This window comes from Cotesia typhae, unplaced genomic scaffold (genome assembly GCF_013202065.1).
Source record: "Cotesia typhae breed Kobodo isofemale line unplaced genomic scaffold, CoteBio_Ctyphae contig_20, whole genome shotgun sequence".
Taxonomy (NCBI): domain Eukaryota; kingdom Metazoa; phylum Arthropoda; class Insecta; order Hymenoptera; family Braconidae; genus Cotesia; species Cotesia typhae.
Genome location: NW_027423725.1, coordinates 5,314,599 through 5,331,763, shown reverse-complemented (window position 1 = coordinate 5,331,763; position 17,165 = coordinate 5,314,599). Strand labels below are relative to the sequence as shown.

The 17,165-nt window shown below is 31.1% G+C and overlaps 2 protein-coding genes across 2 annotated transcripts; both read right to left on the bottom strand.

The window, feature by feature from the left end:
* Positions 1-2,111: 2,111 nt before the first annotated feature.
* Positions 2,112-3,750, bottom strand: LOC141538158 (uncharacterized). The gene is made up of 3 exons (XM_074259509.1): positions 3,684-3,750; positions 3,488-3,588; positions 2,112-3,403 (listed from the first exon to the last, which is right to left on the bottom strand). The coding sequence occupies exons 1-3, from the start codon at positions 3,705-3,707 to the stop codon at positions 2,200-2,202; spliced, it is 1,329 nt and encodes a 442-aa protein (XP_074115610.1). The 5' UTR covers positions 3,708-3,750; the 3' UTR covers positions 2,112-2,199.
* A 6,560-nt stretch (positions 3,751-10,310) lies between these two features.
* On the bottom strand, positions 10,311-15,737 carry LOC141537896 (uncharacterized). The gene is made up of 3 exons (XM_074259105.1): positions 15,694-15,737; positions 10,784-11,502; positions 10,311-10,732 (listed from the first exon to the last, which is right to left on the bottom strand). The coding sequence occupies exons 1-3, from the start codon at positions 15,735-15,737 to the stop codon at positions 10,311-10,313; spliced, it is 1,185 nt and encodes a 394-aa protein (XP_074115206.1).
* Between the last annotated feature and the right edge of the window lie 1,428 nt (positions 15,738-17,165).

Below are 17,165 nucleotides of genomic sequence, written 5' to 3'. Positions count from 1 at the left end.
AAAAATTGCTACTCTCGTAATTTTGTTGTCGGAAAAGAGTACTACAATCATGTAAAGAAATTTATTTCTTTGCGGCCAGATGATTTTGACAGTAGACGTTTTTTCTTTGCTTATCATTCGGGAAAAGGTAAGCGCCAAATTATCGGGAAAAATAAAATTAGCGAAGTGCCGAGGATTTATTTTAATAAATAAAATTCCTGACCAGGAATTTTACTTATTCCAACAAAATTAATTCTCTTGCTTTAAGAAATACGTATCTTGATCCAGAAAAATTTATTTAAGTCAAGAAAATCTTCTTGTTTTGAGAAAATTCAGCCTCTTGCTCCAAAAAACTTAGTTCTTGACAGAAGAAAATTTTCTTGTCTTGAGAAAATTTCTCTCTTACTCCAAAAAATTAAATATTTCGATAGAAGTAAATTTTCGTTGATATTTTTATTGATTAACATGTCAAATAGGAAGATCAAATAATATTGAATCATTTTTTTTTCATTCAATATGTATAATTGCACGCTAAAATAATGTAAAATGGTTATCAAATATTTGGTATCAAGTATTTATGATAATTTGAATTAAGAAACAATTAGTTTCACCAAGGATAGAATTTCAAGAAAAATTTTTACTTCGGCCAACACAACTTCGGTCTTCCTTCCGGCACCCGAAAATTTTCTTGAGCCAAGAATTTAGTTTTCCAGACAAGAATTTTTCTTTCTGTGTACAATGTAAAATTTTTCTTTCTTGTATGGGATGTGTATAGTAAATTTAGCGCGTTTAAGAGAACTTTACAAAATTCTCAAAGAGAAATTGGATTTGATGAAGAATTGAAAAATTATTAAACAAGCACGATGATGACAAATTAACTTAAAGACATGCAATATTATAGCAGTACTGTCGGTCGCAGAATTTTTGTTCAGAAATCAATGAAATTCAAGATATCAGTAGATTATTGCAATATATCTGTACCTATTCATTAGTTTTAGAAAAATCGACAATCAAAATGCAACAGTTTAATACCATTATTTGTTCATTTTCAATGACCTTATTCCTAATGATAGCAATCAAGCAATGAAGTTCAATTTCACAAATGCATTTACTTAATAAAATTATATATACTTTCAACTAAAACTAAATTCTTGGTAGTTCGTAACAAATTCCTTTAACAAAAAAATTGGTATTAAACTTGTAAATTAAAAATACAAGAGTAAAATATAACAATGGTCAGTAAAATTGATATACATACTCATTAAAAATAGACTAGTCAAAAAAATACGACTTTGTTATACAATCTTCAAATTGTAAAAATAAAATGATCATATCATTATTATTATTTTTGTTATTGTTGTTATGATTTACTCTTGGGGAAATTGCTCATGAACTCGAGAGAAAGTGCTACTCATATACATTTATCGTTCAAGCTAGGGAACTAAACAAGACAAGTTTTTATGAGAGAAAGTATTCGAGCATCGTACATTATAACCACCTACTCTATTAATAGTTTTATACAATGAAGAGTGCATAAATTAATATTACGTATTATATATGAATGCCAGTTATTAACTTGAGTAATAATAATAATTATTATTAATACAATCACAATAATTACTTGATGAATTTCAAAATTTCATCTTCAAAGTAATCAACTTATATCTAGTCTTTAAAATACAATCAGAATAAAAATTATCGATATAATAGATTGTGCCAATAATAATTATTAATCACAATAATGACAATAATGACAATCATCATTACTGCCCTATAATCAACATCATTAATCATAAAAATAAATAACCAAAAGTCAATTGGGTAAAAGTAGTTAAAAATATTTATCAACGAAACATTATTTGAATTTATTCGCATAACAAAAAAAATTAATCAATTAACAATCGTGATAACAATAAACGTATTTTTGTAAACAAATAAAAAACAATAATACTAAAAAATAAAATTAACATAATAATAATAACAATAATAATAATAATAATAATAATAATAATAATAATAATAATAATAATAATAATAATAATAATGATAATTATAATAATAATATTAACAGAAGAGAGTATACCAAGATTTCGTATTTTTTGGTTGTACAACTCTCCTCATTACTAAATGTCAGTAGTTATATGTACATCAGCGTATATTACAAATGTTGATTTGTTATTAAGAATACATCGTCCGCACAAGCTCAACAAATCCTAAATATTAACGGGTTGGAAGCTTCCAAGTTGATTGTTGGTTTGATACTGGCGGAACTAAATCTGCGGTAATTGATGCAAGTGGAGTAGAGCCTTGTTGTACTTGTAGCTGTTGGACATGTTGTTGTTGTTGTTGTTGTGGTACCGAACTTTGTCTAGCTAATCGTTGGTTTTGATTTTCATCTCCTCTATCCTTGCGATCTTCCCATCCTCCACCATGAGGAGGGTGATGATGATGATCTTCTGCTGGAAACCATTCCGAGATCCAAACGGGCTTCCAAATTTTCTTCCAATCAGGTACCCAAATCTCCTTCCATGCAGGCACCCAAATTTGTTTCCAATCTTCTTTCCAAGCTAGTTTTTTATCTGGTATCCATTCCTGTTTTTTCTCTGTTTTCCAGATCTGTTTCCACGCTTCAACCCACTCTAGTTTTTTATCTGGAACCCAAATTTGTTTTTTAGCTGGTTTCCAAATTTGTTTCCATTCTTCTTTCCAAACAAGCTTTTTGTCATCCAACCAAATCTGTTTTTTCGCTGGCTTCCATATTTGTTTCCACTCTTCCTTCCATTCGAGTTTTTTGTCTGGAACCCAAATCTGCTTCTTCGCTGGCTTCCAATATTTCTTCCAAAGTGGTTTCCAAATCAATTTCTTTTTCCAAAGATCATGACTTGTATACTGCCATCCGTGATGATCCGTCCCAACGTTATGCTCTCCGGGAACTCCAACCTTAATCCACTCAGGAACCCAAATTTTTTTCCATGCTGGAACTTGAATTTCTTTCCATGCAGGTACTTGGATTTCTTTCCAAATAGGTTTCCACACTTTTTTCCAGTCAGGAACTTGAATTTCTTTCCAACCAGGCACCTTAATTGGCTTCCACACAGGTTTCCAAATTTTTTTCCACGCTGGCACTTGAATTTCTTTCCACGCAGGCACTTGAATTTCTTTCCAAACTGGTTTCCAAATTTTTTTCCATGCTGGCACTTGAATTTCTTTCCATACAGCTCGTTTTGTTGGCTCCCAAACGGGCTTCCAAATTTTTTTCCACGCTGGCTTCCAAATTTGTTTTTGAGCTGGTTTCCATACCTTTTTCCAACCAAGCTTCCAGATTAGCTTTTTTTTCCAGTATCCATGATCATGATGGTCGTGATGGTCACCATGTCCCGAATCAGCTCCTGGATCATATCTCTTTTGGATCACCTTATTATCTCTATAAGCAGAACAATAATTTTTCTTCAACTATCCCAACGAATGTGTTAAATTTTGTTAATAAAAAAATAAAATAATTATTCACCCTTGTTGAATCTGCCATGGGCCTTGTAAAGTCCCAGTATTTTGATTGAGCGCCTTACTGCTAACAAGAGCAACTTGAAGCAGTAGCGCCACAAGTGCAATCTATAATTTCAAATAAACAATAATAAATTATAAATGATATGCGACAATACAATTAAAAATTAAAAGAAAAAAAAAATTAAATTATCGCGACTCACTGTGCATCTCGGGCGAAATTTCATGATTTCCGAATGCCACCCGTTCGGGGACCGGGCGCAAACTCTTGTTTCCTTGCTGTAGGAAAACTCGCTTTACTTGATTCAATAAGCGGAACACCGTGGTTATATAGGCATGTATCTTCCCCCATGAAAGTAAATGCAAGTCCGGGTAACTTTAAAGCGAATTGGAATCGCTCAAAGAGAGCAGACATTATTGCAATTTAACTGGCGGGGATTTCTGATATAGTGGTGGCATAAAAGTAGGTATCAACGATCCTGAGGAAGAAAGGAAGAAGAAAAGAAAGAAAGAAATTATTTTTTTTTCTCTTCAAGTAGAAATACATTCTATCTTCCTCTAATGTTGTACGGTGAAAGTGATCGTTGTTGTACTTCCCCACTAACTTCCCTCCACTGCAACACTACCACCAATTTATAAAGTGATTTTAAGCTTACTCGATTATTTTGCGTGACTGTATTTACGTTTCTGGAACGTTATTTTTAAATGTCAACGGCAAGGTTACGGAGCAAGGTTATGCCTTTTGTGCTTTATATTACAGTTATTAATTTATTTTAGTTCTTTACAGGACATTGTCAGCTATCAGAAGACTGATCAATCGTAAATAATGAAACTTTCTCGAAAAAAAAGCAAACAGAAATATAAAACCAAGATGAAAGTGAATTCTTGAAGGTAAAGTAGTATACAGGAAGGTGACTTTCGCAACAGACCAAATTCGATATGTATTTTTCCTAAATACGTAATATTCTGTTTATCAATTTAAGTAACACGAAATGATCAAATAGAATTAAAATTGATGGATAGCTAATTATCCAAACAGTTACAATTACAATTATTACTACATCATTTTTAGTTCCTTCAATACTTATCAAAAACTATTCAAAATTATTCTTTTACCATCCATTAATTAAAAACAAATCAAGAAGATTAAAAGTTTCATTTACAAAATAAATTATGTATATATTTTGATTTATGATAATTAAGAGATATGTTAATTTGATTTATGGTGAAGATAAGTATCTCTCAATTCATCATCATTTACTCGTAATAATAATTAAAATATATGTCATTAAGATAACAAATTATTCGATGTTATATGATTCGCGCATAAATATCTCATATGAAAAATGTTTCAATGAGTCAATTAAGTGGTGTAATAGTCGAAATCGAAATCGAAATTGATATTGATATTCGGTATCCGCTCTGATAATAGCATACGACACACGCAACACTAAACGCTAATCATGGAAAGAGAAAAGAAAGTTTATGAGCACACACTCTAATGCTTCAGTCTTCTTTGTATTTATAGAAAAATAGAAAGAATGAATTTATAATGTTATTCTGCAAGAATATCATTAAAATTTTGCAGCAGGAAGACAAGAGGAGAATTAAATCCTATTAGCTGTTGAAAAATAAACTCTTGTAAAAATAAACGGAAAAATTTGAGTGGCTTCTGCTATTTTTCTTAAATGCAGAAGCATATACATAAATTAATATAAATCTCAAGTTTTATGATAGCAGCTTCATTAATTCTAAAATTTGAAGAGTAAAAAACAGGAAAATGTAAGTAACAGAGGTTTTTTTGTCGTTATGCGCGTGAAAGTAACTAGTCTTGTCTAGTAACATAACTCGTTCATACAACAGCAAATATTTTTTTTATGACAAGCTTACAGCGTAATCCCGCGTTGAGAGGTTGGAGTAAGTTTAATTCGTGGGAGAGAGTGTCAAGGGCTTAATATTATTTGTAAGAAAAAGTGAAACTTATCCGTCATACAGGAAATTAATAATAATAATAATATATCATACACAGTACCAAATGTATTAAATTACTACTGTGAGTTATTTTACATATTTCAATATTCTCATGAATTTAATTAATTAATTACTTCAAAAAGTCTCTATTTTTAACTTCCCACTAAAAAAATCGAAAATTTTCAAAATCGGGAAGTTATTGTTTTTACCCTGTTTTGCAAAAATCGAATTTTCGCCAATGAATGGCCAAGACTAGGTTAGCCAGTCTTGGCCCAAACTTGGATAATCATTGGCATGGCCGAGGCTGGGTTAAGCAGCCTAGCCCAGGCATGGGCCAATACAGGTACTCCGAAGCTAGGTTTCCCAGTACTGGCCCCTTTGTCAACTCTGGGGGTTTCCTACATGGGTCAGATCTTGACACTTTAAGGTCACGGGAAGCTTCCCTGACTACTCCCACGATGTTGTCGCTGCGCGCGCGCGCGTGTGTGTGTGTGTGTGTGTGTGTCGAAATTAAATTTTTGATACAATTCGGACCGGTAGATTTTGAGAAATCTCCAAAAAAATAGGAAAAAAAATTTTTTTCAGAAATGGTTTTTTGACCTACTCTGACTGCTAACTTTATTGGCGTGGCATATCTCCACTTGTGTGACATGTAATATTATATCTTTTTATAAAGAAAAAAAACGAACTTGTTATCACATTTAATAATTAATTATTGGAAGTTGTATCATGGATTGATTTATAATTTAATCTCTGTTAAAAAATTACACTCATACAATCAACAATTTTAAATAAAATATAACTCTTTGGAAAAGTCAAATTAGCTTCCTAGGACCTCAAAACGTAAAGATCTGATAATAACTCAATTTTCGAAAAACAGGGTGGAACCAATAACTTTCCGATTTTTGAAAATTTTAAATTTTCTTAGCGGGAAGTTAAAAATATTAAATGAAGGAATATATATATCCCACTTTGAAAAAATTTGGAGGAAATCGGGTTCAAAGGTGGTCAATTTAGCGTGGAATGATCACTATACATTATATAAATTTTTTGTCTTTCATATCGAGATATATTTTGATTTATTTGTAAAGTTTAAAACATTGAATTAACGCTTAAAATGTTGAAATCACGTTTGAACCGTTAGAAACGTTGGAGATTTCGACTCGGGACCGGATTGTAAATATTTATAATTTGTTTCGTAAATAATATTTATTATTTGCAAATGAAATCTTAAAAGATTTCACTAATTTTATAAAATTCGGTACAAAATTTTTTGCCGCATATATAAAAATTTAAAGATAATAAATTCTACAAAAAATTTAGAAAACGGTCCTTCACCGTCTTATTGCGTCATCAGGTAAGATAATCTGTGAGAAAGTAATGGCAATTCTGAACAGTCGATGAACGGTTAAATCTTGAAATAATAACCTTGGGCCGGTAATGACCTAATGACTAATTCTCGATTGTTGTAACCATTCGTGGCCTAGTAATAGTATTCGTAGATCGGTTGTGCATTCAGTGAATCTATATGTTAAATGAAAATAACTTCTTTCTCAATTAATAAAGATTTCTTACAAATTTTAATAATTGGAATCAATAACTTAATTATATAAGAAAAAATCCAGTGTCTCAGAATTTAACTAAAATCTCTCGTGATTACTGCCTGTCTAAACGTTTTATTGTTTCTCATAAAAATATTTTATTTTTGGTGTGTAAGTTTTTCTGCTGTTGTAAATTTTTATTTTATTATTGTAATTTTTGTAAAATTTTATTATTGAAAATTATGGAATAAATTTAAAAATTATTATGATTAAAAAGGAATCAAATTAAAATAAACATGATGAGGCTTCTAATTCATTGAAGTTGAAATTTCTAAGCGACTCAATAGTATAAGAGCGACAGAAAAAGAAACACAAAAGAGATTAATAGCTTTTATTAGAATTAAGAATGAGAGTTAAATTTAACAAAATTTTAACAAGCAAAATGCTCCAAATATCACCTATTGCGACGTTTTTGAGCTCTTCAAGCTAAAAAACATGATGTTACAGTTATTTTGAGCTTTCCAAGTTCCGAGATAAAACAGTAAAATGCGTTTGAGCTTTTCGAAATATAGTCAGAATAGCTTCTTAGGGCCTCAAAACGTGAAGATCTAATAAGAACTCGATTTTCGAAAACTGGGGTGAAACCAATAACTTCCTGATTTTTTAAAATTGATTTTCATAATGAAAGTTAAAAAGAACATGTCTAATTCGTGTAGTTGTTTAATGCTCACTTGAGCAGATCAGCGAAGTAAGTCCGTTCGTGCGCTTAACTCCACTTTTGTGGGTAACGGACGATTTTTCACACTAATTACACAATATATTATTAAAATATGGACCAAGGTCGTGAAAATTACTTTTTCTATTTTTATCGTGTATCTAAATGCATTCCGGTGTTTAAAACATTAAAATAATCATTATTTCAACTATTACACACTAGAATAAAGACATCAACTTTTTGAACAATACACTTTCTAAATTTAATATGCGGATTGGCAGAATAGTCAAAACGTTTACTGATAAGCAGGTGAATAAAAAATGAAAAGTTATAATTATTATTACTCAATAAATTTTTATTGATAACAATTATTTTAAGCAGTGCCTGTGGATAGCTGACTTATTGTATTTTATATTGGTACGCTGGGAGCCAATAGAGATTTTAAGTTGGGAGAACTGGTCATCAAAAACTACATATAGAGTTGCTCGAAGTAGGAGCGTGAGTTCTTGCCAATTTCTCGTGATGTTCTTCGTAAAGTCTTAATCAAATAAGACATCGATTGATGAACTAAATTCGTTGTTTATCTCTTATAGAAGACAATCTATTGAGTCATCGTGATTTTAAAGGTCATCGAGGATCGTAGAGCTTGAAAAAAGAAGACATAGATGATTTGTGGATTAACTGACTAATTAGAAAAAGCTGAACCTTAGAAAAAAGAAAGACCCTGATTAATTCCGTGATTAGTTAGTATTAATTTGTGAGATACATTAGAAATTAGATTTTTAAAAATCAAAAAATAGTATATTACATACCTAGGGAAGTAAAGTTAGAAATGTCTCAGATCACATGTAATTGTCGGCCGAGGCGAAGCCGAGGTTGACAAACATGTGATCTGATGCTTTCTTATTTACTTACCGTGGAGTATATACTATTTTTTTGCTGGACGAAAGCAGGAAGCAGCAACTTCGTTTAGTACAGCGGGCATAAAGCGTCAACTTTCGGCCCACTGCGCTAAACGAAGTTGCCGCTTCCTGCCTTCGTCGAGCAAAAAATATTATATACTCCTCGGCTTCGCCTTGGCCAACAATTACATGTGATCTGAGACATTTCTTACTTTACTTCCCTAGATGTGTAATATACTATTTAAACATTTATGGGGTCTCTATTTCTCTATTATAACATAGTAAATTATCAACATAAACAATTTTTCGCACGTTCTTCGTTTATATATAAATAACATTTCTAATTTGAATTGAACTATAAGATTCTAAATTTTATACACATAAAGCGAAAAAAAAATCTTTTTCGTGTTCAAAATCTGTATAAGATTCAAATAAACTATTTGATGTTTTTCCTCAAGCTTTAAAAATGTGATTTATTAAAAATTTTTTTATTTAAATAATTAATTTCTTCACGCAATTAACCTTCAACTTGTATAATTTACGCAGAAAATTATTTTTATTATTATCTAACGAAAATATCAATCACTCTATGCTAGAGTTAGAAAAAATTCAAGAACATCAAATTATGTATTAGAAGTAATGAGTTCATTGTAATAAAAGTCCAAGTTGTATTATGATGTAAGATAAATACGTGCACATTACCACCATAACTTGTTGTTATATTAATGAAAGAAGAAAAGTAAAAGTATCTCAGTAAAAGCTATAGTCTTTCTGTTACGTGATAGGTGTGCTCAATATTTATGTCAAACACACTTAGATCTTCTTTATCAATATAAGACCACTTGTACATGTATACTTTTACTCTCAATCTACTTTCATATTTAATTTTGTTTATTTGGCAATATTATATGAATGAGTATGAGGGAATAAAAAATAAAAAGCTACCGAGAAAGAAGATCGAGTTATTATTGTGTAGCCTTGAACGAAACTTTCACTCTCTCTCTCTCTCTCACTGTCAAGGAAGTCTCCGCAATTTTTTTTTACACCTGAAGTCTCCGTATGCATGTCCTTCACCCGGAAGTAATAAGCGTAAGTACTCGATGGCACTTGTTTAAAATTCATTGAACACTGATGAGGATGAGAAAAATTTTGTAGTAGAAAGAATGAACGCACAGAGAAATTGTATGATCAATGTGAGCGTATCTTTATCTTAAAATGCAAAAAAACTACGATAGCTCCAGGCAGATGATGACCACGTGTTTATCTACAACTTCCGAGTGGGAAAGTCATGACTTCTCCCGCTACAAGTCATAGAGAAAGTTTCACATTAAAGGTCGTGAGTTAGTTTCGCGACTTCTAGGACCTGTTTCTCTCTCGTTTATCTTATTTCTCTTCTTATTTTAATGTATTATACTATACCTGTTATCGAAAATATTATCAATAAATTTTAACGGTATGTTCATAAATGCCCATAATAACTAATATCTAATAACATAAATTATATGGAAAAAACCTTATTTCAATTTACAAAGGAAACAATAAAGTAAAATACATAATAATTAATTAAAAAAACTATATACAAGTTTTATTAAATTAACAAAACAAAGAAAATTAATCTAACCCCCGACAATAATACTCTAGAAGGAAAAAAAAATTTTCTCCTTTTTGATTAAATTTTTAAAATATTAAATAAAATTAATCTCATCGGTGATATCCGGGATGTTCGTCTTGATGGTGATGCAAATCTGCTGGTACCCAAACTTTCTCCCACACGGGTTTCCAGACTTTCTTCCATGTTGGCACCTGCACATTCTTCCATACAGGTACGTTCTTACTCTTCCACTCATCTTTCCAAACCTTCACTTTTTGGGGTATCCATACCTGTTTTTTAGATGGTACCCAGACTTTAACATCCTGGCTTTTCCATACAAGTTTTTTATCAGTTTGCCAAATTTGTTTCTTTTCAATTTTCCAAACTTTTTTCCACTCAGCTTTCCATTCTATTTTTTTCTTCGATTCCCAAATTTGTTTTTTCTCAGTTTTCCAAATCTTTTTCCAAACTGACTTCCAGATCATTTTTTTGCTCGGAGGTGATGGAGCAGGAGCATCGTAATGATACCCATCTCCAGAATCGTGAGTAGGAGGTCCGTAACTTGGAGCAGGAGGGCTATAACTTTGTGATGGAACACCGTAACTTTGTGCTGGAGGACCATAACTCGGAGCTGTTGGTTCATAGCCTTGATGAGGATTATTATGTTCAGTTTCAACCCACTCAGGAATCCAAATTTGCTTCCACTCCGGTACTTGAACTTCTTTCCATGCTGGCACTTGAACAGTATTCCAGACGGGTTTCCATATTTTTTTCCACGCAGGAACCTGAATTTCTTTCCAAGCTGGAGTTTGTATTTTCTCCCACACAGGTGTTTGAACTTTTTTCCACTGTTCAACTTTAACCTCTTTCCATGCTGGAACTTGAATTTCTTTCCATGCAGGTACTTGAACTTTTTTCCATTCCTGCTTCCACTCTAATTTTTTTTCATTTTTCCACACTTGTTTCCATTCTTCTTTCCATGTCAATTTTTTCTTCCATTCACCACTAGGTATTGAAGGTGCAGGATAATTGTACCCAGTATTATGATCCGATGATGGGGGTCCATATAAAGATGCTGGAGGTCCATACGAAGGTGCTGGAGTTCCATGCGAGGGGGCTGGAGGTCCATACGAAGGTGCTGGAGCTTCATGCGAAGGGGCTGGAGGTCCATACGAAGGAGCTGGAGGTCCATACGAAGGGGCTGGAGGTCCATACGAAGGAGCTGGAGGTCCATACGAAGGAGCTGGAGATCCATATGATGGTAAGGGTGGTGGCGGTAGCCCGTAGTCTGACAAAGGAGCTCTAAAAGTAAAACAAAAAAATTTGAATGTACTTAATAAATGAAATTTTTGATTAGTATAGAAAAAGTTAAAAATTTATACTAACTCTCTTTTATTGATTGTTTTAGCAACAATCACGGATGTTGAGAATAGAAGAAGCTGCAGTACCACCTAAAAATATTATACATGTAAGACACTAAAATTTTTCTTAATACGATTTTAAAAGTTTGTGTAAGAATTTGTTGGATGAATTTAGGAAATTTTATTTGACTATTCATTTGAAACTAGAATTGTTTTATTTGAATTTATTCAAGTTAAAGCGTTTGATTAAATTGATAATTTGGACAAAAAAAAACACGAAGTTAGCAATTGTTGAAAATTTTTAATTTCCATAACGGGAAGTTAAGAATTTTGGTCGAAGTAAAATTTTTATTACATTGAAACAATTAATTAAAAAATAAAATTTAAGAGTAAAAACAAAAAAAAATCAACCACGACACTTTCACGGCAAAATAAATTGCGTTATTATTTCCAAATGAGTGGTAAATTGTACGTTAAGAATAAATTTTATCAAGATCAGAATAAAGTTTAATCAATTTTTATCACAATAAATCACCAGCACTAACCAGCTTAAACTTCATGATTAATAATTTTTATTAGTAGAACATAAACGAAATAACTATCAAAATTAAATTTTAGGTATCACGAAATAGTGACCCGAGCGCGTCTCACTACAGAATCAGTGGATCCTCTTCTGGTGAATTTGGTTGTCTTTGAAGTAGCTTTTATAGTCTGGAGGGACTAATCATTTGAACATGTATGTTCGTTAAGACTAAGAAAAAGAGCGTTTATGACTATGGGACACCCGCGGGCTAAATGATGAACACTTCTCTTTGGGCGAGGTAGGGGTACACCACAATACACACCCAGCTCCAGCTAAGTCCGGCACACAGAGAATTTAAAAACATTCAGAGAGATATTATAGTCGCCAATAATAGTGAAAAATATTTAAATTCAGTTACCAAATCAACTTTCGATGTTTCTTTAAATAAATGTTTCTAGCTTTGATTAAAAAATTGATAATCTTTTATTACATTAAAAAAAAAAAAATTACTCTCTCGAACAGAAATTTACTTTAAATAATTTTATTATTGTTAGTAATACTTATACTAAATTGTTGCATTACTAGAAAAAATTAATTTTTTTTTCGCAAATTTAACCTAATGATTTTTAATTAAATAACGATAGTTTTTCAATTAAAGATTTTTGTTTTAATAATTTTCACAGATTCCTCTAAATATCTAATATTTATAAGACGATAGAACTAAGAAAATATTATTCTTATTTCAATGTTTTATTAGAAATATTAATTTCATCCAGATTACATCACGTAACCGCGTACATATCAAGAAATTAATAAAATCCAACTTAGTTTCCGGAATAAAAAGTCAATTGTCACTATCTACATGTGGTGAAAGTTAGATGCGGAACATAAGCAACAAAGAAGACTTACAACATGTAATTATAAAGGCATCATCTTATCACTGTTGGTTCAACTGCGGGTATATATAGATAAAAATTAAAACTAATAAAAGTAATTAAAAAAAAAAAATAAATGGGAAGTAACAGTAGAGACAGTATTAATTTGAGAAGAAAATATATTCTAATATTATAGTTATGCTGGCTAGACAATTGCGTAATGTAGTAATTTACTTTTAATTTAAACTATAAATTTTGTGTTTCTGGCAGAAAGATTCCTTAAACTTACACAACTTATACGTTCTTGTAACCTCCGGCCATAGCTTTTTTGGGTTTTTACGCATTTTTGTATATAAAATACCTATTTATTTTCGACAAATGCTAAAATTTTAATAATTTCAACGACGTTGTTTTCTTTTTTATATGGAGTAATTTAAAATATTAGATAATGTCAATCATGATTTTTAGAAACGTAACTTGAATTTTTGAAACTGTGTACACAGTTTTCTTTCGAATTAAGGACGAGGGAAGCAAACATACAAAAAAAATCTCTTTCTCCGTAATATATAAGGAAGGGTGGGGCACGATGACCCCCCCTAAGAAGGTAATTATTTTTTGTCGCTTTCTACCATTAAAAATATTTGCTGTCGTTCTACTTTAAACAAATTCACCGAAATTTTTACAAAACTTAAAAAAAATTTTTTTTTCTGGCGCACAAATACCCGCCTCTCTTTAAAAAATAATAGAAAAATGATTTTTTTTGCTGAAAAAAAAGTTTTAAAGGATAAAAATGTTTTTCCTTAATTTTATTACTCCATAGATTTCGATATTGTTCAAAAAATATATTCTATACATAATAGAGGAGCGGGGACAAGATAGGCGCCTTAGAGAAGAAGTGCTTGAGGATTTGAGGATTTTACCAAACTGATAACATATTATATTGATTGAAGCATTAATCCTGTAACAACAACATAATTTTTAGGAATTTGACGATCTTAAATCAAGCACAAAAATCGTTGAACTAATAAATTATTCTTTTATAAAAGAAATTTTACGTGTGTTACGTTCTGGCAAATTTTAAATTTATTTAAAAATAATTAATTATTATTTTAATTAATTAATTATTATTTCGAGGTATTTCGTAACGGAAATATCTCGAGATAAGAGATTTCTAAAACGTCAACGCAGCCTAGTAGACTAAACAGTCTACGTTGTGGGATTTAGACTGCGTTGATGTTCTTATAGGGCAACCTGAGTTGCAACGTTGCTAAAAATCTATAATATAAACTCATTGTAATTATTATTCAAAAAGCACTCTGTCTTCAGACTTCATCTGATGCAGTCAGTCCGAGGACTTAGCAGAGGAGCAATCTCTGCCGGTCCGAGGTTGAACCTTCCAATTCTTTTTCAATAAATCTATTTAATTGTTGACCAATTAAAATGTATATTTCTTAAAGCCTTAACCCAGGGTTGAGAGCGCTTATCAGCATTCCACCCTGGGTCCTTTACCTTGAGCGCTAGCTAGCGTTCAAGTATCCTACCCAAAAAATTTCCTATTGCCCTCAGGGTGTGAGCGCTTATTATCTGAAGGCAGGTAAATTTAAAATAATATCAAATACTTATAAATTTTTATAAAACTTAAAAGTACTTCGCGGATAAATTAATGACGTGACCCACCTGGAGTCTATCGACTTCCTAACGAGGTCAAAATCTAGACTTAAATTATTTAAAAATTAGTAACCCAAACTTTGAGAACGTATCACGTGATTAAAAATTTTTTTCTCTATTAGGATAATCTAATTTTTCAAAATAATGATTGATGAAAATTATTCCAATTAATATCTGTCATTATTGTCAAAAATAATTTAATAATTTTAAATAATATACATTTGATGTTTTGTTTGAAAGTTTGATTTTTTTTTTTTAATTAATTTTTATTTAGAGTCGGTTTTAACTGCTGTGGTCATATCGCCGACTTTAACTGTTGGGAGTGGTACGTTGGGGTCTTTTTGGGTTGTGAAAATCTTAATCTACGCGGCAAGGGTCGAATATCAACCAAGATGGTTTCTAAGACCAACTTGGGATTCGAACCCACGCCTGGCCGGTGAGTCAGTCCGAGTGCTCTATAGGCCATGGGCCTTAGACCACTCGGCTAACCTCACCGGTTAGTTTGATTTTTGTTATAAACATTTTACAATTTATTATAAATTGATAAAATCAATCATAAATTATAATTAATGTCATTGTTCAGTTGTTAAATATGAAAAAATAAATAGATTAATCGAAAATTCGTTAAATATTATACGTATGTTTCAACTATCATTTTTTATCCTAAAAAAATTTTGTTATCAATTTTTTCTTCTGATAAATAATTTTAATCGTATTTTTTTTTTTTCAAATTTTTTAATTTCATTAATAATCATTTTCTATACATTTTTCTTAAGGATTAATTTTCCACAGGATATAGTGAATTGACCTGAAAGAGCCTAAGTAGATAAATACACTTTACATTTACAATAATTCAAAGAAAAAATAAAAAAATATTTTGACTCAATTTTTTTCAGGGAATCCATTATGCCCCAGGTATCACACATTGGCTTAGAAATAAGTAAATACATCAAATTTCTGATCACTTGGCAAGAAACAATTTGAAAAAAAAAAAAAAAAAAAAAAAACCGGTGAACTTAGCCGAGTGGTCTAAGGTATGGCTTATAGAGCACTCGGACTGGCTCACCGGCCAGGCGTGGGTTCGAATCCCAAGCTGGTCTTAGAAACCATCTTGGTTGATATTCGACCCTTGCCTTGTAGATTAAGATTTTCACAACCCAAAAAGACCCCAACGTACCACTCCCAACAGTTAAAGTCGGCGATATGACCACAGCAGTTAAAACCATTTCTAACTAATGATTAATTTAAAAAAAAAAAAAAAATTTTGTGGCCAAACTTTTGAAAGGCGTCTTCTTGCTTCATTCTCTCCTATTCTACTTTTTAGAATAACTTTGAAATTACTGCACAAATTACAAATTTTAATCAGCTCTATTCTGTTTAAAATTGTGGCACATACTGTGAACCAGATCAAAATCAGATGATTGGTTCAAAGAATGTTGTAATTTAAAAGCGTTTTCGAAGTTTTTTTCGGAATAAACTCTCGACTTTCTAGTCAGCTCCATTCTCTTGAAATGCTCTAATTTTTTTTGCTTTTTATTGAAAATCACGTCAATTGGCGTGAATAGGATCAAAATTAGTTGATTCGGTTGAAAAATATTGCAACCCAAAAATGAAAAAGAATTTGGTATCTCAAAATAACTGTAGAACTTTTAGATAGACTGATTTTTTAAATTTTAATACTTTTTTGTGCTGTAATGAATTCACTTAAGTTATTTCAAAAATTGAAAAACTCAAAATCGCATTATTAATAGTCATATTTTTGAATTTGAAGAGTGTAATGCCTTTTTTCAAAAACCTATAGAACTCATTAACGAAAGCTACGGATTTTTTATTTTACTTGGTAATAGATATAAAATTTTATGCTACCGTAAATAAGATACCGCAATAATGCTCTAGTGACCCTTGGTTTAGGTTCAGTGTTGCCTATAAAATTTGTCATTTGTTATAATTTGCACTCTCAGGCAAGCCTAAAATCTGATCTTAGCTCATCTTTCAAGTCTATCTAGTTAGTATCAATACGTTAAATCAAAGCTAAATATATTTTTTCTATTTGATACTTAGGGTGGCCAAGTATTAATTAACAATTTTGTACTAAGATTGATAATCAATACTACTCGATATCGGTAATAGATTGTTTTACAGTGAATGCTTACCAAATAAGTTCGGACAAAACCTTAGCAAACAAAATTATCAGGGTTAAATCAACGCATTATTTATCATCTTAATAGAAAAATTATGAACACTATTTGATAAACGCATTAGAAAGTTTGATTTATTTGAACGTCGAGAAGATTGAAGTGAAGCATCCTCCGGGAAGTATTGAAAATATACTTATAAAAAGAAAAAGGAATGTACATCAGTCTAATAGTTAATTAGAAATACATACTTGTGAACATCCTTGAATACTTTCTCTATTTTTAATTCTTCATACCTCTAAGCATTGTAATTATTGATTTCAACTATTGACTTGTTGATAGCGTGATTCAAAGTCTCGTACATACATGATGGAATTATCAAAGATATCATTGTGCAATTACT